This window comes from Oryzias latipes, chromosome 4, assembly GCF_002234675.1.
Source record: "Oryzias latipes chromosome 4, ASM223467v1".
NCBI lineage: Eukaryota > Metazoa > Chordata > Actinopteri > Beloniformes > Adrianichthyidae > Oryzias > Oryzias latipes.
The window spans coordinates 21070142-21095318 of NC_019862.2; the positions used below are offsets into that span (position 1 = coordinate 21070142).

General features: G+C 44.3%; 2 protein-coding genes across 2 annotated transcripts; both read right to left on the reverse strand.

Moving 5' to 3' along the window:
* Positions 1-7329: 7329 nt before the first annotated feature.
* Positions 7330-9841, reverse strand: foxf2 (forkhead box F2). Its single transcript, NM_001160458.1, has 2 exons — positions 8866-9841; positions 7330-7505 (listed from the first exon to the last, which is right to left on the reverse strand). Exons 1-2 carry the CDS (start codon positions 9839-9841, stop codon positions 7330-7332), a joined length of 1152 nt encoding a protein of 383 aa, NP_001153930.1.
* A 4031-nt stretch (positions 9842-13872) lies between these two features.
* Positions 13873-15613, reverse strand: LOC101164223 (forkhead box protein Q1). The gene has a single exon (XM_011474400.3). It carries the CDS (start codon positions 15375-15377, stop codon positions 14493-14495), a length of 885 nt encoding a protein of 294 aa, XP_011472702.2. The 5' UTR covers positions 15378-15613; the 3' UTR covers positions 13873-14492.
* Positions 15614-25177: the final 9564 nt, after the last annotated feature.

The window sequence follows — 25177 nt, forward strand, 5'->3', positions numbered from 1 at the left end:
TGTGTTAGGAAGGGGCACAAAAACCGTCCGTGTGTATCAGTGAAAGCTGATTTGCTGTGGGGACCCCTGAAGGAATACGTCGGAAGCTGAGCAACATTTTATCCATAAGAAACCCTTCACGATCACAGTTACTTAAGTATTTAACCTTTACATTCAACCAGCTACAACCAGAAACAATATGTTCGCTTCATGATAAATAAATTAAAGCTTCTCATATTAAAGAGACAGGGGCATGAATTGTTGATTGCATTTCTGCTGTTAAATTATTCTAAATTATAATAAAAGTTTCCTGTTTTGTTGCATCCGTGGGGCATTTTTGTTCAATTTTCTTTTTTAGGTTGTTGATTTAAATTATTTTCTTTTTTCAGTCAGGCATACGGGTGGACTACTGGCGGCTGAGGTGCTGCTCTCACAGGTAGGCAGTTTTTCTACTTCAGTAGAAAATCAACCAATTCTATCAACAATTATCCTGATGAATATTTCCACCAGAGCTGGTCTTGTCCTGAATACATTTAGGTGTGAAACAAACGACACAGAATATGTTTTCTATTCATTTAAATTGGCATTTACTCAAGAAGGTTTTGCTCAGATGAAAGCTTCTGGTCAGAACTTTGTCTAAACACCTTTAAACTGACAAAAAGTCCAAATCTGCAGCTAATCCATCTCAAAACTCTTCACAGAATTTACTACACTGGACAGAGGATGTTCAAGATGGGTCTCAGTAACTCAGACATTTGCGAGCACTGTGATAGTAATCTACCCGACAGCTACATGCACGCACTGTGGTTCTGCACTCCTGTCCAGGCTCTCTGGCAGCAGGTATGTGCCGATCTATCAGTCTGGCTTAAGGTTTCAATCACTGCCTCACCGTCACTTTGTGTGCTTGGTGACATGAGTGCCATCGATATAGAAGAAGGATTAGCATCTATCATTTTCATAACTCTTTGTATTGCCAAAAAAACTATTTTAATAAATTGGAAAAACAAGAAAAATATAAACATAAGTCAACACAGAAATCTGCTGTTTGATCATATCAGCTTGGAAAAAATGTTAGCCCAAAGCTCAAGTAACTTTGAAAGAATTCAGTCTCTCTGGTCTCCTGTGGTTGACTCCATGACTTAGGGGGTGGAGGGCTTGGTCGTCGCTGCTCCTTGCCCTTCTGCCGTGGTTTGGGGTGGGGGTCGGGGCTTCCGGTGCCTGGCGGGGGCGGTGGGGGGCTCCGTTGGTCTGGGGGTCGGGTCCGGTGCCTGGGTGGGGCGGGCTGGGGTGCTGCATGGTCCTCTGGGCTTGGGTGTGGGGGTGCGTGGTGGGGGGGTGGGGTGGTGGTCTGGCTTGGCTTGGGGGGGTGGTCCCTTTGCCTGGGCTGGGGGGGGGGGGTTGGCGGGGGGCCCTGCTCGGGTGGGGGGGGCCCAGCGGCGCCGGATGGGCTGCCCATCTGCACCTGGGGCTGGGATCGGCCCTTCCCTGGCTCTGGGACGGGACGGGACAACCCTCTCGGGGCCCCCGGTCGCTCTGGGTGTCACCCGCTTCGGCTGGGGGTCTGGGGTGGGGTGGGGTGGGGGTCTTGTCGGCCCTGTCCTGTGGGGGGGCGTTCTGGGGGGGAGGGGGGGCCCATTATTAGTACGGGTCGGGGGGGCTAGCGGGTCGGGGTCTCCGCTGAGGCAATCAGTGGTTGCCTCGGCCGGTTGGCCTCCTCGGTCCCGTCGAGGCCTGACCAGAGCTCTTCTAGGGCCGGCGTCTGGGGGTGGGGGCCTGGGCTTGCTCCGGGGGGGGGGCGACGCTTTCTGGCTCCTCTCTCTCTGTGTGGGGTGGGTGGTGCCGGGCCTGGGGTGTCGGCGCCTCCGGGGGTGGGGCCCCTGGGCTGGGTGGCCCTGGCCCCTTTGCTGGGGGTGGGCTGGGGGACGGCTGTTTGACCACCGGGGGACAGTCTACCAGCTGTCCCCAACTTACCCCCTTCCTTATATAACCTCATATTAGGGTGAGGGGGTGGGGGGTCTAGCCTGCGATGCGCCTTGGGGGGGGGCTACTTGGGAGTGGCCCCCCTCCTATGGTTGCCGTATGGAGTGGGCCCCCCCTCTTTCGGTTTTATTTGCACCTTAGACATGTAGGGTCCTTGGTAGGGGGGGTGCTTGGACATCACTGCAAGCAAGCAGCAGATGTCCTCCTGGCACCCTACCCGCCAATTTTAACCGCACCTTAGACATTTAGGGCCCCTTGGTGTGGACGGTGAGGGGACATCACTGTGAGTAATCAGGAGATGTCCCCTTAGTTCCCTACTCGCCAATTTTAACTGCACCCCCCTTAGTACACACACCCCTCCCCCTTCAATATATACATTCAAACATAAACACACACACATGCACACAAACACCCTCTCAAACACCCATACACGCACACACATTTTACAAGGAAGGTGGGACCTGGGTCCATCTGTCCCCTACCCCTTCCCTGGTGGGGGGTGCGGGCCCCTTGGCGATGGCGGCCGTGTCCCTTGGGTGCCGGCTCCCTGGGCCCGGCGGTGCTCTCTCCGCACGGTGGGGGGGTTCATATTACACCTGAGCCGGGGGTGTTCGTGTCCCTGGGGGGAGGGTCCTGGTCCTTGCCCCTGGGCGCTGGGCCCCGCCAAACTTCCAACATGGCAGAGCCTGGTCGGGCCATATTTATAACATCCCTTGTGGGCCGCCCTTTTTTCCCCGGGGTTCCCCCCTCCTGGGCGGGGGCGGCGGGCCCCTGCCTTGCTCCTACCTGGACCAACCGTGGGCCGGGTGGGTGGCTGCCTGGAGTGCGGAGCGGGTCTCCCTTGGGGGGTCCTGGCTCGTACCTGGGGTCGGGGCGGGGGGATGCCCGGAACTCCTGGGTGGTGGTGGGGTGCTCGTCTGGGGCTGTGGGCGTCCCTCTCCGGTGGGGCCCTGCGTTGGGCTCTTCCGGCGCGGCGGGGGGCTGCTTTCCTGGCTGGGCTGGGGCGGCGCTCTCTTTCCCTCTGCGCCTCCCTGCTCTCTGGCTCTGGGGGCCTCGCGGCGGTCCTGCTGGCCCTGGCCTGGGTGGCGGTCTTGGTCGCCCGGGGGGCGGTTGTTCCCTGCCTGTTCCCGTGTGGCGTTGGGGGAATTCCGGGTGCCGCTGCTGCTGCGGCGGGGGTATGGGTGTGGGGGTGGCTGGGCGCTCCTCCTCCTTCTTTTCACATTCCACCATCCATTTTAGAAGAACATAAACACTCACCTGAGCACAGGTGTTAGCTCACCTTTGCACTAATAGTTTGCATGATTGAATGAATGAAAGATTTCACACTAGTTGGTTTAAAGGCATAGGTATGCGTTCGTGAACACTATCTGTTTTGTGTACATGTTGACATGTGGACATTTTTGCGGCTAGCAGGTGTGTTGATAATATTTGAGTGTGTGTGAACAGGCCCCGCCCTTTTTGTACTACATTTGAACCGTACCGTAACGATAAACAACCAGTAAACCTGTCTGCTCTATGCTGCTTCATGGTCTTACCCCCCTTCCCCTCCTATTATCACCCTCCTACCCCCCCTCTCTCTAACGTCCCTCTCTCTTCTTCCCCTCTTTCCTTTTCCGTCCGGTCCAACACCAAAGATTTTCAAACATGATTGAAATTAATAAAGTTTGGCCTCAATTACAAAAGGGGTTTATTCAGACATACCTTTGGTTTGTCTGAAGATGAATAACCCCTCTTGTTAAAATAAAATATGTCCAACACAAGAAGCCCTCAGCTCTCATCTGTTTGCCTAGCTGTTGGACAGGACAAGTTAAAAAAAAAAAAAAAAAAAAAAAAAGAAGGTTTTGCTCCATCAGAGAAAAAAAAGTGGTGTCTGGTAATTGCATCTTTATGAACTGTGATCAAAATTATTGCTGAGTCAGCAGGAGTCATGCTGGAGCTTGATAACCCCTTTGCAAATTGAATGAGGTGCACCAATGTTTTGGAATTAATCAAGTCCAAACCGCATTATTGTGGGCTGCACATACATTTCTGACTCTTCTGCATACGTCTGAACATATGTGAGATCTTCAAAGAGGTTTAATGTTTACTAAACCACTGCATGGCATTGATGTTCTAGCTGCTGATTTATATCATCTTTAGCCTCTGAATCATTTCAAAAAGTACTTTAAATTGTGCAATTAGAAAATAAGTGTTTTTTTGTTTCTTATTGTGATGTCCTATGTAACGGATGCATGCCATTAATGCCGCTGCAGTCATTTTCTGTCTAGCTCTTTATATGCAAAGATTTGCTCCTTGGGAACCTACACAAATGAAAATGTTTTCTTTTTGTGTGTGTGTGTTAACATATGCTTGTAGCAGTTTTCTCGTGATTATAGGGCATAGAGAAAATTTAATCCAAAATTGTTTTTTTTAAGTTTTCTTTCATTCAAATCATGGTGAATCAAGAGCAGATGTCTGCTTTAGTTTTCCTCGTTTGAGCTGGCATCTGGCTCAAAACTTTACAGCTGGGTCTCACTTGTCCTTTTTGCTGCACCAGTAATGTCAGTTGGGGGTTGTGAGGAACTGTGAGCTAGCAGGAGATGAGAAATGAGCGAAGGCTTACTCGTGCACCAACAGTCCTGCCCACAATTCATAGGTGAATTTCTAATAAACTTCAGCTGAAACTGTCCTACAAAACAACAGTGGTTTGCTTTTATTTGGGATAAAAACCTCATAAGTATGATTTTAATATACCTCTAATGCGTTGACGAGATATCAAAATATTATTGGAGTGGGATTTTAAAGTTTGTCTAAATGTGTTTATTGTTCTAAGACAGATGACATCCTCTAAAGCAGCACAAAGAAATATCACAGTTATGTGTTTGAATCAGCTAATATTGATTTTTTCTTGGAAGTTGGAACCAAGCAGAGAATGCTTCATAACTTGCTCTCACTTTTCTGAAACACATCTGAAGCTTCCCTGTTCCACCCCTCCCTCCAAAAATATATATTAAAATCATTCACTTTGACTGAATCGTATGTATCCTCATGACAAAAGCTCATTTTCATGTGGTGGAGTTTGTTTTACTGCTGAAAAGAGGTCAAACGAGTTTCTGACCTCATTTGTTCCTCTGTTTCTGCTGTCAGACACTAGATGGCGCTGCACTCCAGTGGATTCTGTGCAGCTGATGATGGTGTAGTGTGTGAGGGAGAGTTCCCATCACGGAGATAGAAAAGGTTTTAGAAGTCCAAATAAATATTTTAAGATTTTTAGACGTGTGGATTAATCAGAGATATCTGCTTCATCTCAGAGAGGACCAACAGTCAGCAGCTTCACCTCTGAGTGACCTTAACTCTGACCCTGAAGGAGAGGAAGTCACATTTTGCATCTTTGAAGGGATTCTTTTTTAATTTTTTACACTCAAACCCCGATTCGAACAGAAATAATTATTTTGATTCTTATTTGTTTTTTTATTGACTGGATTGTCTGATTGGTTCTGACATTTTCACATCAGCTGTAAAATAAGAAACACACTGACAAACCTGGACGGATAAACACTGTGGCAACAGTGTCTCCTCAGATGCTCAGAGAGGCTCTGCATGCCGGAGGCCAAATAAGGACCTGCAGTCCTTTCAAGCCCCCGCATACCTGCGTTTGATGGGATGCTGCAGCACATGATTCATGACAACAGGCATGTACAACATTGGCCGCGTCTGCTTTCTGTTTGTGTGTCCCTGCAGCTCAGTGTCACAGTCGGACTCTGTATACCGCGCTCTAAAAATACCACCTTGATGCGTTTTGCGCAGACTTTTGTTTATGTGGCGTCTGCAGATGTTGACAGCGCATAAGGATCACATGGACAGCAACGGCCTCCAGGGCGCAGCGGGCTTGGCTGCGTGACGGGCGGCATCCTTTCAGCCAAATGAAGATCCACCCAAAAAAAAAAAAAACAAATATTGATTTTAGTCTTAGATTTTGGGTCATTTATTTTTAAAATATTTGCTGTCCCAGTAAAAGTCTTTCATCTTCAGCGTCCATGTGCGCAAAAAAGAAAAACTTTAACCAGACTTGTTATGCGCTTTCAGGTGTTCTACCACCATCATCCTCTTTTTCTTTTAATTCTAGTGAGCATTGCAGCACTTTTTCCTCAGGAAAACTCAATAAACACACGAACTCACTGCGGAAACAAAAGTTAACATTCCAAACAGATGAGTAACTCACCAAAAGAAAAAAATACTTCTGATTTAGAGTGCGCCGCACAGCAGGAAAGCCTTACATTCTATCCTGCCATTAACGTAAAGTTTATCTTAACTCTATAGTTGCACATCGCGTAATTTGCATCTTAGCTTCACTTTTGCGCTTTTTCTGATTTTAAAAGAGCATCCAAGCAGTAGACATCACCTTCGATTTCATTATATTTAATTTTAAACTTCCAAAATTTTGAATAAGTTATTTAAGGTCACCCTACATTATTAGAAAATTAGACAGTTAAATATTCGAATTGGCATATTTGTTTCAGATTTATTTATTGGTCAGGTGCACGCGATTTTTTTAAATAAATCTTTGAAATGTTCCTATTGTTTTGGTATAAATAAAGAGTAGTGTTTTTTCCTATGTGATCTGAAGAAATCAGAATCTAAAAATGCATACATTGTTTAGCATTTTATGCATAAATGGAGCAGGTCCTGCGCGTTTTTTTAATTAAAGTAAATTTTGCATATTCGTTTATCATTGAATCATTTGAAAACCAAATGAATCTCAATGTATCAGGGAGGAAAAATAAATTTAAAATACATTTATAGATTGTTTAAGTGAACTGGTCGAACGCTCAACCCCTGTGACTTGAATTTTCTTTTGGTGGAAAAACAAGTCTTGATGCCTAAAATATAAATCAGCTTTATTGATACCTTTTACAGGAAAGGGAAGTTGGCAGAAAGTTATACAATGAGTGCAAAGGTTTGTTCATGAAAGCCTAAAAAGCGTCGTGTGTGGATTATAAAACAAAACAAAAGGTATATGGAATATAAACTTGTTTGCACGTCTTATAAGAGCAAACACATTAAAGGTTTTTGAGACTTCTTTTGAAGAAGAAAGCTTGTCAGGGTTCGTAAAGGCAGAGTGGTTCGCTTTTCTTAAGGCCTCTGATGGTTTCCTCATTCGTTTCCTTCAGCGCGTCGTTCTGAAGTCCAAAATAAGAATAAAAATAAAGCTATTTTTGGAGGCACGCACGTGAGAGTGGACCCCTACACGCATCCTGTGGATCCTCTCCACACAAAAAAGTAGAACTTTTAAAAGGTCAACAAGTCCACTTGTTTGTTCAGATGTGACGGAGCCGCAGTTTCACTGGGACCGTCTCAGGCGCTTCGCGTTGTTTGGAGTCCTGCGCGCGCTCACATCACGCACGGTTTGATGTCCTGACACACGCTCTGCGGGTGGTGATGGTGGTGGTGGTGGTGATAGTAGGATCCGCTGGCCGAAGGGTGGAAGGAGGAGATGCCGTTAAAGTTCAACACAAAGTCCTTCCTGTCGCACACCGAGGAGTGGCTTTGGTAGCGCGGGATCCCCACTGTGGACACAAACGCACGAGAGACACGAGTGAGCGCACAACAATTTATGGATTACAATCCAGACTGTAGTTTGGATCCACAAGTCCTGTGCCAGCGCGCTGCGTAAATATAACAAAAAATGTTAGCATCACAATGTTTACATGCTCATAAACTGAAATATGAGTCAAGACTATTAGTAAAACACTTCCAAAACTCTCTATATTTATTTAAATTAGACCTTTTATTTTAAACATTCGTAAACATTTTATTAGTATTGTTTTTATAACATAAGAATTGTTTAAATATTGTCTTCTTCATTTAAAGTCTTCCTCCAAGTTCACAGGAAAAACTTTTTTTCCTGTAAATTTGTTTATGGAACCAAATTATTGTATTCCTATGAACTCAGAGAGCTTTTCCTTCACTTTTCAGTTTTCTTCCCAAGGACTTGTTTCTTTAAACGGGCTTCAGTTTCCAGAATCGGCTGAAAAACAAGAAGAGTCTTCTTCGGGGTCATAAGGGCTCCAGATGTGTCTGTTTTTCAGCAGCAGGCTCCATCCTGCGGGCCTCAGCTCGCTGCGCTATAGGCCCGTTTTCCTCAAACAACGAGTCCGTTTGAATGACAGGACCTTTCCTGAAGCTGCTGTGCATCACGTTGGTCTCCGCGAAGGCTCAATTAGGACGCTGCGTAAAGTTTAACAAGGCCTTCCGCTGCTTGTGGGCGCGCCGCGGTTGAAAATCCACCGCCGGTGTGGTCCGACCTGCACAGTCTTTGTTTGGTTAACCTCTGGGACCTTTTCGGGCTCCACCATGGGTTACTGGCCCCCGTGAAATCCCCAGACTTTAGTATGGCTTCTCTGAGTTCTGTTAAAGTCAATGGGGGTGAACTGGGGAGGAGAATCAAGCCGCAGAGCTGTTTTTCTTTCTTTATTAATTAGGCAAAAATATCCCGAAACGGATGATACAGATGTGACCGTGGAAATCCTGCAAAGTGGGGATGATTCACATTGAAAAAGCACACATTTCCAATATAGTTGCTGCATTTTTTGTTATACAGTTCAACGTGTTTTACTGCGTAAATTTCCAGTGTCCTGATTTAGAAACAAGCAATAAAAAGTCATGAAATCTGTAAAAGAAATGCTTTCTTGCTGAATGTAATCACTCAAAAACCAGAGCGCTCTTCTGACTGTTGGACTGCAACTGCAACTTTTTAAGATATGCAGACGTCCACCCTGAAGTAAAGTTTCCAAATTTCCAATGTTAACTCTTTGTCTCATATTTATTTAGTTGTTAAATCGTGTTGACTGGCACATTGTAAGGCTGAAATTATTTAGTAAAAATGATTTCCTTCCACCTCAGAAGACTTCCTTCGTCTGTCCTTACCTGAGAGGTCAGTGGAGTGGCTTTCCCTGCCGTTCTGGTGAAGGTAGCTCTGCTCCAAGGAGTATGGCGACATGCCGGAGTGTAAACCAGAAGATGCTGGGCTGCTGGAGGCCAGAGACTGCTGCTTGATGTAGGGAGAGCCACCGGAGGACGCCCAGTGTGCAGATGTGCTGGCGTAGGGAGAGTGGCCGTCCAGCGCGCTGGCCATGGCCGGAGAGGACGGAACTGGACTGCTGCTGCTGTCCGGCCCGTAGTCCCCGCTCGGGGGAACCGGGCAGCTCGCCATGTACGTGGACCCGGGGCTCGGGGACATGTGAGGTACGTGGTGGCCGCTGCTCAGTCCGTCGTACCCCCCAGCCATGGAATTGCTCATCATGTCCAGGTTATAGCTGTTGCTGTGACAGGCGAGGGTGGCGGATGGAGCCTGGAAGTCGAAGCTCTGCGGGAGGATGGAGGTGCCGAAGCCGATGCCGTTCATCATCCGATACATGGGCTTCAAAGCCTGACATTTTCTTCTGAAGCCTCTTGGTCTGCGACGAAACGAGCCCTCCTCGAACATGAACTCACTGCCCGGATCGATGGTCCAGTAGTGGCCCTTCCCCGGCCGGCCCAGTCCTTTGGGCAGCTTGATGAAGCACTCGTTCAGCGAAAGATTATGCCGGACTGAGTTCTTCCAGCCCTGATACGAACCCCTGAAGAACGGGAAGCGAGCCTGGAGGAACTGGTAGATCTCGCTGAGGGTCAGGCGCTTTGTGGGCGAGCTCTGAATGGCCATGACAATGAGAGCAATGTAGGAGTACGGCGGCTTTTCCGGCCGCCTCAGACCTGAGCTCGCCTTCTTCCCTTTGACGGCCGTGGAAGAACTTTCTGTGGCGGCTTGTGGGCTCAGCATGGTGGGATGCAGGACGCCGGACGCCGGGCTGGATCTCAGAGGAGGCGGAGGGTCCAGCTGCTGCTGAGGGGTCTCGCTCGTCATGTCAGCTCTGACGTACAGCTGGCGTATGAAGAAGAGTGGGAGGGAGAATGGAGGAGCTGCGAGGTGTTTTAGCTGTGAAGTGTGCCGCGCTCTGGCCGTTAAATGAGCGTCACACCAGCAGTGGTCCCAAGAATCCAAGCGCAAAGTGAAGGGAAACCTTTCCAGTTACGCACAACTCCCCCGTTACGCGCGGCGCTCCTTTAACGCATCGAACTGCCCTAGCAGAGGAAGAGTGCGTGTGTGTGTGTGTGTGTGTGGAGGGGAGGGGGGGTCTTGTTATGCCAGGTCTCCGCTGGGTGTCACACCGGCGCTAAGTGGCGCTGTGTGACGCGCCGGGTGGCCTCAAAGCGTCTCAACAGCCCCTCAAGTGGAAGAAAGACGAGAACCTTCAGACCCAAGCGCACTAGAGTCCAGACAAACAAAGCTCGACCGCCTATCGTTTCATAAATCTTTCTTCCCTCTGCGAGAGCCCCTTCACCCTTTCTCCTCATCCACACTCCGCGTCTGCAAAAATCTCCCTGATAATCAGTGACGAATGCAGCCTTCCCCCCTCCCACCCTCAAACCATGTCTGGCCCGTGTCCACTCACCGGTCTGAGCAGCGCTCGAGCTCCACACTCGTTCTCCCCTCCCACCACTTCGTTCCAAACCCGGACTACACGCAATTAGGCGATCTATCAAAGCTCCTCTAGACATCCCAATCAACAGCGCCACACGCCAGCCGCACAAGATAAAAAACGAGCACTTCGCCTCCGGGTCGTCTTTACATGAAGCTGTGATTTCAGTCCGATGTGCCACAGAACATAAACTTTCCCGGGGCAAATAAACCACCACAACATGTGCTAAAGGTCCATCCTGCATATGATGCCCAAAACATTCACACGGGCCTACATGCCATCGGTGGATGATACTCAAACACATCGATACAAAAACGCACAATCTTGTAGTATTTGTATGTATTATTTTGCTCATAATTTCCTCCCAAAATGGTCCAGAGGATAACAAAAACAAACTGTCGCGGTGCCGGGCTGGGGCGAGGAGTGTGAGAGATGGGGAGGTAGTGGTCTTTACCGTGCGTGTGTGAGCGGGGATGGGGGGTGGGGATGGGGAGAAGGGGGGCTGCTCTAAGTAAATGACTTTGACATGAGTGGAAGCAGGCTTTTTCCATCAAGCCCGGCCCTGGATACCACACACAGCGCGCCAGTGTCAGCTTACCACCCCGGGCTAGAGCCGGTCCCATGGGCCCCACGTTCATTACAGAGAGAAAAGCGAAATTAGGCGAGCGGGCGTCGACAGTTTCCTCCCCTATGGAGACATCACACATAGATTTGTCCAACATGATGGAGTTATATATCCCATAGAAGTAATATCAACATCCGCGCTGCGACGGAGCGGAGATCATTGGCCTTTGAAAAGCGTCAAACGTTTGAAGACAAAACACAATTTATTTTGAAGGAGTATACTTTTGACTTTTTGCTGGTTTGCGCTTGCGTCGTTCTTTTCACAGGCCTCACACAGAAAGGAAATCTAAAGTCTGTTTAAAAAAAAGTCTGAATAAAACTTTTTATATATACGAGATACTTTAAATTTTCAGTTGCAGCCTTTGCATTCTTAAAAAAAAAAAAAAGACACTGCGGACAAATTAATTAATACACACACTTAAACGCGCGCGTGCACGATCGCACGGAACATCAGCAACTTAGAGGGACCTACACAGCCCCAGAAATTTCCTGCTACATCAAAACTTTACCCCCGCCGAGATCAGGATGCCTCGGTTTGCAGAGCGGATCTTTGTTCTAAAGGCGCTTTGAAGACGCTGATCCGGCTGCTTTTACGCACGGAGAATGAACCAGATTCTAAATTAGTCTTTAGGAAATATCCAGAGATTAGGGAGAGATTCTCAGGGTGCCTCTTTTTCAGTTTAGTTAGGGCTGCATCCCCAAACGAGGACAGGGTTTTGTTCAGGCTGAAACAGTTTGTTTATCGCTCCAGAAATGTTAGGTGGGTTTGGAGTGTTTGTCTGTTTGGCCTAACACGTGTGCCTTTCTGAATATTTGTGATAAAAACGTATATTATTATTTGCTAAATTATTTCCTTTTTAATTAATGAACAAACACAAAATTGGAACGTAGAGCTGCTTGAAAGCTGCTTGTAATTACTTGTTAATTAAAACACACACAAGTCAAATCGTAGAAAACAATCCAAATCCTGCGCTCTTGTCTTCTTCTTTTATAGTCTAATATTGTTTTGGCTGCAGGGCTTTTGTCCTGCCTGCTCCGCCCGTGTTTCCGGCGGGGGTGCCGGGAGCTTTGGAGCTGCCTCTGTGGGATTCTGGGAGGTCAGGCGCGGTTCAGTTCGCCGGAGTCACAGACTGTTCGGACTTCCTAACATTGTGCGCGCTCCAACGTGTGCCTTCAACTCTGATGGTCCCATTTTTAAACCCCCTTCCCAAACGATCTGCGTTTCACAGAGACGCGAACCGGACGGGAAGTTTAAAGAGGGCGCTTCTCGACCAAAATGACGTCAACAAGGTGAGGATGACGGGAGAATGTGAGGCACGTGACTCCCTGGCAGGACAGGTGTGCTGTTCTGGTGTTTCACCTGCAGGTTGCAGCATTGTCCCTAAAAAAAAAGCAGCCAGTCTCACAGTCTCACCTGTCACCTGCTCCAGCCATCCTTCTGCGCCTGTGCAGAGGCTGCAACAAGACTCCAAACATGGAAATTATTATGTGAACAATATATATTCACATGATGAATGAGAAAAATATCTATCTATCTATCTATCTATCTATCTATCTATCTATCTATCTATCTATCTATCTATCTATCTATCTATCTATCTATCTATCTATCTATCTATCTATCTATCTATCTATCTATCTATCTATCTATCTATCTATCTGTCTGTCTGTCTGTCTGTCTGTCTGTCTGTCTGTCTGTCTGTCTGTCTGTCTGTCTGTCTGTCTGTCTGTCTGTCTGTCTGTCTGTCTGTCTGTCTGTCTGTCTGTCCATTTATTTTAGGCATAACGCTTTTAATATGTAATAATATTGTATTCTTAAAACTGTTGTCATTTTTTAAAACCTTCCCTCTTTTCCCTGACTCGGGAGCTTCGGATTTTCGGAGACTTCTTACTGTGTAGGTTTTCCTAATTACACATCACCTTGACAATGGCAGCCATAGCATTCATTCATCCATTCATCTTCTAAACCCGTTTTGTCCCTTTCGGGGTCAGGGGCTGCTGGAGCCTATCCCGGCCACTCGTGGGCGACAGCATGGGGCATCCTGGATAGGTGCCAGTCCGTCGCAGGGCCCATAAACAGCTTATTTTTCATATTTGAAACCTTGAATCAAAACAAAGAAAACAACTTTATATAGACTGTGATCACTCAAAAAATGAATAGCAGTTTTTTAAATAAAAACTATTTATTTATTTGTAGGTGTTGAAGTTTTTATAAAAGTCATGTATGGTGGTTTGAGTAAAAAGTATTTTTGTGCTTTTTACGTTTTCTAATGAGACCAGCGAAGGGAGAAAGCAGCCCTTTCTTGGGCATAAACACGGGGTCTATATGTGTAAACAATAAACCAACATGATTCAGGTCTAATTTGACACTTACAGATGGGTCAGGGGGTGAAGGGGAATTTGTTTTCTTAAATATATATATATATATATATATATATATATATATATATATATATATATATATATATATATATATATATATATATATATAAAACAATTTATGAAAAAATAATATTATGTGAGCTAATGAGTGCATATTTACAGAAAAAGTAACTAAATATATAATAATGGGAATCATTTTGATTTATTTTTGAGTTTTTACAGAATTTCCTTAATTTTCTTGATACTTTTTTTTTATAATTATAGATTTTATGGGCATGGATGAACCCATTGCATTTATGCTAAGGTATTTTTTGTGATTTTTGTCATTTTATTAAAGAATGAAGCTTAATAAATCTTAAAAATAAGTATTTTTCTGTAAAACCCTGACAGGAAACACGAGACATTAAACTGGATGTACATTTCAGCTTTATTTCTTAATTCTGGATGAAGGTGATCATTTACAGCGGAGTTGCTGTTGAGCAGGTGTGCGACCTTTGTCACACATGCGCACACGTGCTTTTATCATAACTTTAAAAATAAATAAATACATCCCATCATTTCACTTTTTTATTCATAAAAATATCAAGCATGATTCAATCATCTTTGCGTGCAGCCACGTGAGCTCCGTCGACAAATTTCCAAATATTTTAATGTAAAAAAAAAGAGTCATAAAAAACAAGAAAATATAAATAAAATGTCAGATCTGATGGCTGTTTGCCATCATACAGCAGAAATGACCAACGAACCACAAATACACAAACATGCACTCTACAAAATAAATCTGACGTGTACGCGCACACCAGCGCGCACGCATCAATTTCACGTTTTCTGACAGTTCGCTATATTTATTTATTCATTATTATTATTATTATTATTATTATTATTATTATGGTTAACTGTCAATGAGTCTACAGCAGCTTGGTCAGGGTGAGAAGTTGCGCACAGTTTGACAGCGCTGCCAGCAGGAAGCGCGTTCACCAAAGTGCCCATCGTGGTTCATAATCAGAGTCTGACAGCACCCCAGCTGTTTCAGGACAGCAGTGAGTCTATGTGGAAGCCTCGAGCTTTGCTGGGCTTCCTGAAGGCGGCCCTAGGTGCGCCGGCGTGCGCGGATGGCTGCTGCAGGTGTGAAGGCGCCTGCCTTCCGGGCTCTGTGCTGCTGTACGCCACCTCTGACAGGTACGTGTGCTGCACCGGGTAGTTCAGAGAGTAAGGCATTATGAGGGGCCCTTGGGGCCAATACAATAGGTGGCCGGAGCTCTGTGCGTCGGCGTGACTGTCCTCTTTCCGTTTGTACGGCGTGCTGAGGATGCTGTCGATCGCGAAGGAGCTGGAGAACTTGGCTGCCACTCTCTCCTCCGGGACAGAGAGGTGGGTGTCCTCACTGAGGATGTCCGGGCTTTCCTGCTCCTTGGAGGGCACCTTGGCGATGCGTTTCCTCCTGCGGCGGAACACCCCATCGGCAAAGGTGTACTCGCTGTGCGGGTTCAGCATCCAGTAGTTGTCCTTGCCCCAGGGCCTGGACGGGTCCCGCAGAACTTTGAGGAAGCAGTCATTGAGGGAGAGGTTGTGTCTCACGGAGTTTCTCCAGCCGGTGTAGCTGCCACGGAAGAACGGGAACTTCTTCATCAGGTAGTCGTTGATCTCTGCCAACGTGAGGCGGCCGCTGCTGGACTCCCGGATGGCCATGGCGATCAGAGCGATGTAGGAATAAGGGGGTTTGGGTCTGCGGGTGTAGGGTTTCCCTTTCCCGTCCCCGCTCTGGGAGACAGGTGCCGGGCTGTTGGCCATGCAGTCCCCGTCCGAGCCGAGCTCATCTGCGGACAGAGGAGACGGAACTCCCCTGTCTGCGTCCAAGCACAACTCCAGCGGCTTCTGTGCGAAGTGGTGCGCAGAGAAAACTTCAAGTTTCATCTTAAATAAACCAGGAGGGCAAACTTCTCCGTTTAGTGCCCCTGCAGAGACTAAGAGTCCGCTGCGTGCGAAGGTCCTGTCACACAGTTGGAGCCGAAGAGCAGGTGGAGGAGTCCTGTCAGCAGAGGTGGGTAGAGGTGTTAATGTGCCGGTGTGGAGCGCTGCAGGTACACTGAGCCTCAGTGTGGAGCAGCTGAGATCAGATGAGTCTCCCGAGACACGCGTGTCTTGCTGTGATATAATGCCTCTGCAAGAGGAGGGCCCATTGAGGGAGGCGGGGCTCCAGGGGGAGCATGTGACGCAAGACAAATGCAGGTAAAAAAATTCATCTGAAATGAAATCTGCGCTTTATATGAAACTTAAAAATATATGAATTTTACTTACGGTTGCAAACAATCCAAGAGAAATTTCGCAAAAAAAGATGGCAGATAAAAGAGCGATGCGCATTTTCCCCCTGACCTCCCATTTGAGGAACAAGGAAACAAGTGAAATTAGCGCTTCCGATTTTTGATGAATTTCTTGTTTGCGTGATTTAGTGACATGTGACGTTACTGCTTTTGTTGAAGGGAACAAGAGAAACAAACTCAAAGGGTGCGACCTAAGGCGCGCGCGCAGATATGCAAAGAAAAACACCTTGCTTTTGCGTTGTTTCCTGGAGTCACGCACTGTCTCCATAAGAAATGACTAAATTTTTTTAATCAAAAGTTTAAAATTCATATTTTGTCGTTGCTTGGATTGACTTGGAACGTTAACGTGGACTGTTTTTTTCCAGGAAATATTCTTCTATTTAATATAATGCCGACTGCTGCTCAGGAAACAGAATATTTCAACTTGCTTGTCATATTACCAAAGAAAATTCTTCCACAAAAAACATAAAAAAATTATTGAAATTGCGCACGGCTGTAAACGGAAGTAAAATATTTCAAATAAATCGTGGAAAATCTGTTTTTTTAATAAAAAACACAAACAAGACGGACACAATCTATGGAAAATCTGAAAAGGCTATAACTACGCAAAATAACTGCACAAAGAAATTAGAAATGTTACATTTCTGCCTGTCAGTTTGGCCAAACTTGCACCTGTCATCTCCTGATGCGCTGGTTCTAAGTAAACTCCCGCCCTCGACACCTGTAAAGTGAATCTTAGCGGCACTAACTCTTCTGCTGTCAACTTGTCAGCTGGATAACGAGAAAGACCGAGGCTGCAGGGTGAACATGAGTTATGCTTCAAGCGTGTTAAACTGTCGTCCTTGCCACTCCCGCTCCTCCACCAGAGGCCCAGAACAGCTTTCAAATAAATCCTTTTGCAACTACCCAAGATGCAAATACGCACTGAACAGAGAAGATAGTGACCTATCAATGAGGGTTTGTTGTGTCTACTTGCTTGAGATTTGAATGGTTACATCTTCCGAACCATACTCCAAGCTCGACTTGTTGGCATGTGGATAATGACTGAAAAAGTTTATCCCTAACTTTGGGCCAAAATGAGATTAAGTCAGAAAACTGTATCTGAGTGTCGGTGTGACAAACTGCTCTGCCAGCTGACGGATGTCAGGGAAAGCTGAGGCAGTCATGCGTCTTCCCATCAGAAGTGCCTGCTCGCCGCTCTGGGATTTCACAGGCACACTGTGAGGGTTCAAAGCCGACACGTTTGCGCTGAAACTCATCAAGACGACTGCTGTGCACCCGAAAACAGAACCGAAGGAGGCAGTGGCGCGCGCTATCAGTACCAGCGCCACAGCGCAACACCTGACGGCAGAGGCTGGCCCGCGCAGCGTGGCGGCCGGTGCCATTGTTCTCCTCCTCTTCATCATCCAGGGACGCTGCGTTGGATTCCAGCGCCACGCAGACGCACACCTGCGCCAAGAGACGAGGCGCAAAAGGCAGCGCACCTGTTCCGTGTTACATTCTTACATGGTAATTTGAAATCAGAGGTGGAAAACAGTTTCCCCCTGCAGAGATCAGAGATGTATCACATTTTCATTTCTGACTACGTTCTCGTGGACTTATGCGGGAACCTGATCGTGCTTTCCCTTCAGGCTCTGATGATTCTAAATGGCACTAGGGGAAAAAAGTAAAGGGCATTGTGCTTATATAACCCGTTGACTAACCCAAACATGGCACTTTGTTGGTTTAGCTCACCTGTTAAGCTTCAAGTGTCTCCTCCAAGCAGCAGGAGGAAAAAAATATCTTAAGTGCTGACATGAGTGGAATTCCAGTTATGTAAATTCATGGGGTGATTCCTCAACTCCAAAAATAGCCCCACCTTTGCAGTGGTTTGTGCTCACACGCTAACCCTTGTCTGGATGAGTTCTTACCTGTATCTCATCTTTGTTTTCTTTCTTCTCTTTGACTGAAGGGTGTCCAGCCCCCATACCTTTGTATAAACAAAGCGTGGGCTGTGTGTGTATTTGAGAGAGCAGGACAGGGAGGCTGAGATTCTCAGGATTCCTTGTGGCAGATTTGGACAAAGGCCGCTGGCTGCAGACATGTTTGGTTGAGGTGCACAGGCAGAGGTAAAAACTCACTGCCAATTTTAAGTTCAAACACTCCAATTCCATTCATTCCTGCAGCCGGTGAGGGAGTTTATGCGTGTATGTGAGGGGATGTACTTTGTGTCTGCAGCTGTGGGTGTGAATGTGTGAGAAAACTCCTCTTTGGCAAAATGGAATAGAAAAGACACAAGCATTCCACCTAGTTTATTCTTCAAACTGTGATTACTGTAATTATCCCAAGCACATTTGCAGGTTGTTGTGTTTCAGCAGAATCGTACCTTTGTGTTTCACAAGGTAAATGCTGGATGGGCCCCTGTCCACAATACTTCGCTGACAGTGTATAATCAGGAGAACACCTTAGAAACAAACTTCTCATGAGGCGGCTTCAGATGCAGCCTCATGAAAGCAGTCAGTAAACTCCTACTAAAGAAACGGTCTGCTTGACTCCCGATAAGACATAATCACAATAAAAACACACTGACTCATCCCATGATTCACACACTTCATAAATATCGTTTGATGAACAGGAATCTCTGCAGCCTGTCAGTCATTAGGGAAAGCAGATCTTATAAAAGCGAAGGAGCAGATTCAGAAATCACTTGGCAGTGTCTGGTTGCTATTTTGGTTTTCCTGCATTCTTACCTGAGGCGCTCACGCCCTGCCAGACCAACAGAGAGGAAAGAAAAAAAGAGATACGCGTAAATAAACCAATCCAGGTAAGGTATGTAATTAAGGAAAGAGGTGAAGTACAGGTGAAGCTCAGGGGAGAGGCAGCCTGGCAAAGCCAGGAACCAAATTGAAATGCAGATACATTGTCTCATTCTGGCTTTGCTCCACGTTGTTTTGATTTATGAAATTCAGATCTAAAGTTTTCATGCCAATTTTGAATCTAATCATTTACATAAATTCTCGTAAATCTTCTTGAACAGAAAGGCCACACTCAAGCCACACTCACACAAGTCAGTTCGTGCCATGCCAAAAGGGCGTTTCATCGCCAAGCACGGCTCATTTAGCTGGTGTGACTCCTTTGTTCTGCACCCACGCACTCCCAAATTTACCATGCTGAGGTCAGCTTGCAGAGATGGTTTGGAGAACGGTTCAGGCCACTAGGGCATGGTTCTCCAAACATATATCCCTTAACCCATCAACAATGGAGATGTCGCCAGTAACAACTAAATAACACATGCTCTTTGACATGCTGTCAATCTTCAACCGTTTACATGATCAACACGAATACTCTTTACTTTGGTTCCGTCTAGGCGCTTCACTACTGTAAAGTGTTGCATATCAGCGCAAAGCTGCTTTTCTCGGCTTCAGAATCCCTGGAATTACATTAACGCGTTACAGTAGTCAAAACAATATGAACAGTGAAGCTTAAGATTTGGTGGTAAAGGGTTAACTGACCCCTCATCAAGTGTCAGTGTCTCTAAATAGTGTGGCTTGAAACCAGGACATAATTCATTCAGAAAACGGTACATGCACAATGCACATTTGACATTTTTGTGATTTAGTTTATTGGCACCTGCAAGCACTTTTTCTTTGTATTTTTAAAGTGACTGTTGAACCAATAAAAAGGGGAGACTTCCATCTGCTGTTTGGTATGTTTGAAATGGTGGCACCAATTGTCCGGCAAAGGCATGGATGCCCTCTGACTGGCTCCAGTACCCCCTCAGCACATCTGGGGTTGACCAATGACAAGTCACAGTGCAGAAAAAAGAAGCCCACTTTGCCCATGCCCAACTTTCAAGGATACATGTGGCCCAAAAACATCCAGTTGAGATTCCTTTAAAGTCCCACTCCAATTATCTTTTGATTTACTTTAAAAATATTCTTTATTGGTCTTTTAATTATGATTATGTCATTTTAACTGACCTAGCTGGTGAGTAAAAATTCACCACTAAGTTGTGGGCGGGACCATCATCATGAAGTAAGCCTGCCCTCGTTTCCCATCATCCACCTGTTTATACGCTCTCCCACTAGCTTACAGCCCCTCACAACCTCAACAAAAAATTAAAAATGGCAAGCAACATCGGAGCTATCCAGCATCATTTCCTTTATATTTGTCTTCCATCATCAAAATGCAAAAAAATCCAAAAACACAATTTCCCCTGGAGTGGGTCTTTAAATGCAGATATGTGAACGTAATATTTGTCCAATCCAAACTCATCAGTTGTAAGTAAAGTAGTTTCCAGGCAATTTCCACTCCACTTGTTTTGTCCTTTCTCTTACATTCATACTTTTCTTTTTTTGTAAATAAATAAATCTGTTGAGAACTGTTAAAAAAAAACAGGTAATAAGAAATAATTCATTTTATTTTAATAAATATTAATCGTAAATTACCAAATAATTGTAACTTTTCAAAAATTGGAAGTCAACACAAACAGCAGAATTGTGCAGTAAATCTGTGCAAAAATATCTACACTTCCTCTTTTGTTGTGTGTGAGACTGTTGAAGAGCTAAAACCAGTATTTGGAACCGGTGCACTCATGCACACTGTCTTATTTATTTGCATTCATCCGTGATATACATACTCGGCACGATTGTTTACTTTTTTCTTTTTGTTAGCTCCAAGTCTGCAGCGTTCCCTGAACACTTCTGATGACGTTAAGACTGTTTGTCAAACTCCAGAATCTGATGATAATCTGCAATCTGCAGAAACTGCCTCTTAAGAGGAAAGCAGACCAAAATGCGCCTCTTAATCCAGCCTCACAAATGTTACTGTTGGGGCATGTCTGTCAATGAACCTCAGCCATGCGGGCCACACGGGCCTCGATTTCTCCTCCACTATCTGCTGCTATCGTCCATTTCAGCTCTTCACACGCTACAGCTCCTTCCCATGTTGAGCTGGAAGGCTTGGAGAGAGTTCAGGGAATGGGGCGGAGTGTAGGTGTGTGTGTGTGTGTGTGGGGGGGGGGGTGGTAAAAAGAAAAAGGAGCAATGATTGATCTCAGCCATAGACACCTCACCTTATCGCTGCAGCTGATAGGACCTACCTCCATTCAGCAGTGCTGTAGGCTGTTTTTGTGTCAGCGTAAACACGGGGCCAAATCAGTACCTGTGCTTCTCTGTTTACCTGGCAGCCGTTCAGCCCCTTTCTGTCTAAACTTGAAATAGGATCCAAACATTCTACTCACGCATAGTGGCTTGCACGAGATGCTTTGCCTGCCTCTCAACCTACCGCGGGGCTCTGCAGTGCTATTTTTTGCACCGTCTGAACCTTAACCACCCCTCTTATTTCTTTGATTGAGAGGTAAAAGGACTAGCTGTGTTTGTGTGTGTGTGTGTGGTGGTGGTGGTGGTGGGGGGGGGGTTCTGAATGCAAACAAAACACTGATCTGAAGCAGTTACTAAGGAATCATCACACATACAGCTCCGGCACTTAACTGATGGATGACATTTGGGGTTGTGTTGATCATCTACACCCTTTTTGAGTATTTTCTTCCATATTGTTGGGATTTTTCAAATCATACATTTTTTAGGCAAGGTTAAAATAAAATTAACTACACGCCTGAGTTTTGTAAAACATCTTTATGCAAATTAGGACAAAACAACGTAGTCTAAATCTAATATCTTTATTTAGAAGTTCCCAATTTTCAGAGATTCAAATTGCAATCAAAAATGTATTCTTCATCATTTTTAATCAAGTAAAAAAGGAGCTGTACAGTTTATTATAATAATTTAGCTCCAAAATCTGCTGGAAAATTAAGACAATCACTGATCATACCAACATTTGAATTAGTTTAAAGAAACATTTTTTCAGAAATGCAAACTCTCAGTTTTTTAGAGTCAACTATACATCTTTTGTCTTTATCGAGGATATAAAAAAAGAGAAGTTTTCAGTTTCTACAAAACCCTTTTATATGAGGAAAATTGTGTTTCTGGTGTTTGTAACATGTTCTAATGGCATTTTTATGATGATGAAGCACAGATTTAAAGAAAATTAAGTTCAAAACAGCTGTGACATACTGTAGGTGCTACATTTGCTCTGCTCCACTCCCATGCATTCACTTGTAGATAACCAAGTCTATTAACATCTCTGAGCTGGCATCTGCTTTTCGCTGAAGACATCATATCATAATTAAAAGACCACTGCGAATGCTTTTACAATAGATCAAAAGATGGAAAAGTTGGTAACAATTCATAGCTCTAAAAAAAAAATTCCTTCTGCAAAAGTCTCCTATCAAAGACTAGGAAAACTTGCGAATACAACGTTTTAGGTTTTTGATATCTGATTTGATGGTTTTTGATAAAATATGTTTCTATTTATACTTCTAATGTTGAAAGTGGAGTTGATCTTTACTCCACCTCATTGCCTCGTTGTAAAGGTAATTAGAAACCAATGCGGTGGTGCAGATTTGACTGTTTGTACTACGTGCTATTAGGTATTGATCGGGTTATAGTTATTATAGGTATATCATTAAGAATCGGAAGCCTAATCTCCTCCAGCTGGCTGTGGGGTTATAATGTATCCTGCCTCCGCTTCAGCATTGATCCATCGGTGCAAACAGCAGCAGCCCAGCAGCGGAGACCCCAGTTGGTGTAAAACAAATTGGACATCTGTGCATGCTTCCTGGAAATAAAAGTACTAAAGTTTAGATTTTGGGATTTTGCAGCAAAGTTGCGCAGTAGAATATGTATATATATTTAGTCTGCATTAAAAAAATAAATTATCATTAGCATTTTAGAACATGCATCACATGAATTTCATTTTCTTTAAGATTATCCCCAATGCAGCTCTCATTTGTGACTCCATCATCAAAACTCCCTGAAAAATCACAGCCATTTCAGTACCCAAATCTTCCTCCCAGGTCAAGGAGTAAAATGGGTTTACCAGGAATCTAAAAGAAAAAACAAACCTCTGATTGAACTGGTTTGTTGTTGTGTGTACAGTATTCTTGTTTTTTTTTTTTTGTAACTTCCTCTTGAATGCCAGAGGGACAAGTGTGTTTGGAAGAGCTGGCGACTGAGAAAGAGGTAAAAGTTTAATGAACTGAATAACCTGTGATGATTATATTTCGTTCTCAGTGATATTTTTTGGTTATGTTCTGTTTTGAGCCCGCTGTCAGGTTCATCTTCCTAATGATCCACAGCTGCTTTCATTACTGTTAATTGTCCTCTGCACACATAAGTGTCTGGTTTTCAGCTCATCTGTTTTGTTACTCTCTTACTTGCTCTCTTAACTCCTGTTTTGTCATGTTTAAGTTTATTTATGAAATGTAGGAGTTTCTGCTACAAGCCCAGTCCCCTGGATTTTGGATTCTACTCTACTGGTTCCTGACAGCACCTGCTTGTGGACCAGCTGTCATGAGTAATCTGCAGGAAAAAAGCAAAAATACAAGATTTTGTATTGACTACATCCCTCAACACACTTTTCAAAGGTTGGGAACAACAATTCAGTACAAAAATATGAGAAAAAATACTTTGAATAAAAGTTAATTTCAAAACTCAAAAGTCTTTTGAAAACGATACTGTAGTAGCTTTCTTGACATGTGTGAGATGCTGCAAAGGAAACATGCTTATTTTATCCTTTTAGACTAAATATCCTGATTGGGAATTTATCAAAGTTTGTCACGAAACTTTCCCTTCAACAACACACAACATCACAATACCAAGCCTCAGCTGCCTGCAAGCATTCTCATTTAGTCTTTTACCCGTCTCAGTTTTGCTGTTTAAGTTAGCTGTGTTCTAGTATGAAACTTCCAGTATGTTTAATAGGTTTGTAAAATGTTCCACAGATTTCATATATATATATCTTTGTCTTTTTAGGGGGCTTCTGAGGGTATTCTTGTGTCAGAGCATTCTTGAATCAGGAGTTAAATGGTCATCTTTGCTGCAGCGCTACTGGTAGGACTTTTATGCTTCTTTTTCTCATGTCCAAATCTTTGTTCCACCAACTCATGACTGAAAAATATTAACATTAGCGGCCACAAAACACAGCTTTTTCACCAAATTTTTTTCACCAAATTTCACCAGAGTAAGTCTTTGTGGAGGATTGCACGGAAATGATTTAGATGTTACCAGATGGTTACTTACATACAACCAATTCTGAAATAGGTTGATGTTTTTATTGTAGTGCTTGAAGTAATCTTGGTTTTGAAGTTATTCTTTACACATAACAGTTTGAATTTCAACCAATTTAAAAATAAAGGACTTTATTTTTGTCAGTTTAGTTGGTTTTGGACAGTGTGTAATTAAAAAACTAAAAGTAAAAAATTCTATTTTCTTGAATAAGTTCTCGCTCAAGCAAATTTTAGTTTTCTAAGGTCACCGTCACAGTTTAAAAAAGCCCCATGCAAACTTTCTCTTTTATAGTTAAAAAACAAAAACAAATACAGCTCTGGACAAATTCCTCTATTACATGTTTCAATCTACAAAATTAAGTATATTTGAGAAAATGCAAGCAATAATATTGCCGTTACAAAAGGAGTTTGAGAATCGGATGCAAACAATCAGTACCTTTTTGTACACTCGTTAAACGAGCTTTCGGTTGGTTTTGGTTTTTAGTTTCCATTGGCATGTTTCCAAATGTGTCCAAAAATTCATATAAAACTGTATCATTATGTTAGAATATATTTGTACATTAGTTACGGAAAAACTAAACTTGTTTTTAGGTTTGCATATTTTACTTAATATTGTTTCGAAAAAAGTGGCTTAAGTCTAAAATCTATAGACAATAACAAATATTGTGCGTTCCTGTAACTCTTTCTACTTGTTTTCAGAGGTTTTTTTCTTCAACTTTATTATAAATTTGTATTACTTTATTAGAAAGGTCCTTTAAAACATGGACGATTTCCTTTCAAGTTGGGTCACTGTCCACACGGCATGCTCTCGCATGAAACTTTTTTGTATTTAACTGCGTCAGAGACCTATATGTACCCTTTATTCGGCTTCTTCTGCCAAGAAAAATATCACTGGATACCATCACACTGCCTCCACATGCCACACAGACATTGTAACTGCAAAGGCTTTTCATGCTTACAATATTTCTACTCATCCCATGTCTCAGGTTCATCTACATGTGTTCAACTCATGTCACTGCAGAACTGATCCATCTGCTAAAGGTGATTTCAGCAATGACTAATCTATCTGTCATTTCAGAAAAAGTCTTTTTTTTCCAGCATGTTTTAGCTTGTGTCCTTAATTCATCTACCACGGCTTCAAAACAACATGCAGAATCTCATGCCTGATCAGAATCAGCCTCAGCTGTTCAAAAAAATCCACATTGATGCTCTGAGCTGTAAGACCCCCTGATGTAGATGAGACACTTAAAACCTATTATATTTTCTGCCTAATCAAGAATGATTTA

Excerpts from the sequence above, each read along its gene's own strand:
- foxf2 (NM_001160458.1), bottom strand. The coding sequence starts at position 9,841 with ATGACGAGCGAGACCCCTCAGCAGCAGCTGGACCCTCCGCCTCCTCTG. Across the intron at positions 7,506-8,865 it reads CCACTCCACTGACCTCTCAG|TGGGGATCCCGCGCTACCAA; the intron begins GTAAGGACAGAC and ends TTGTGTCCACAG.
- LOC101164223 (XM_011474400.3), bottom strand. The coding sequence starts at position 15,377 with ATGAAACTTGAAGTTTTCTCTGCGCACCACTTCGCACAGAAGCCGCTG.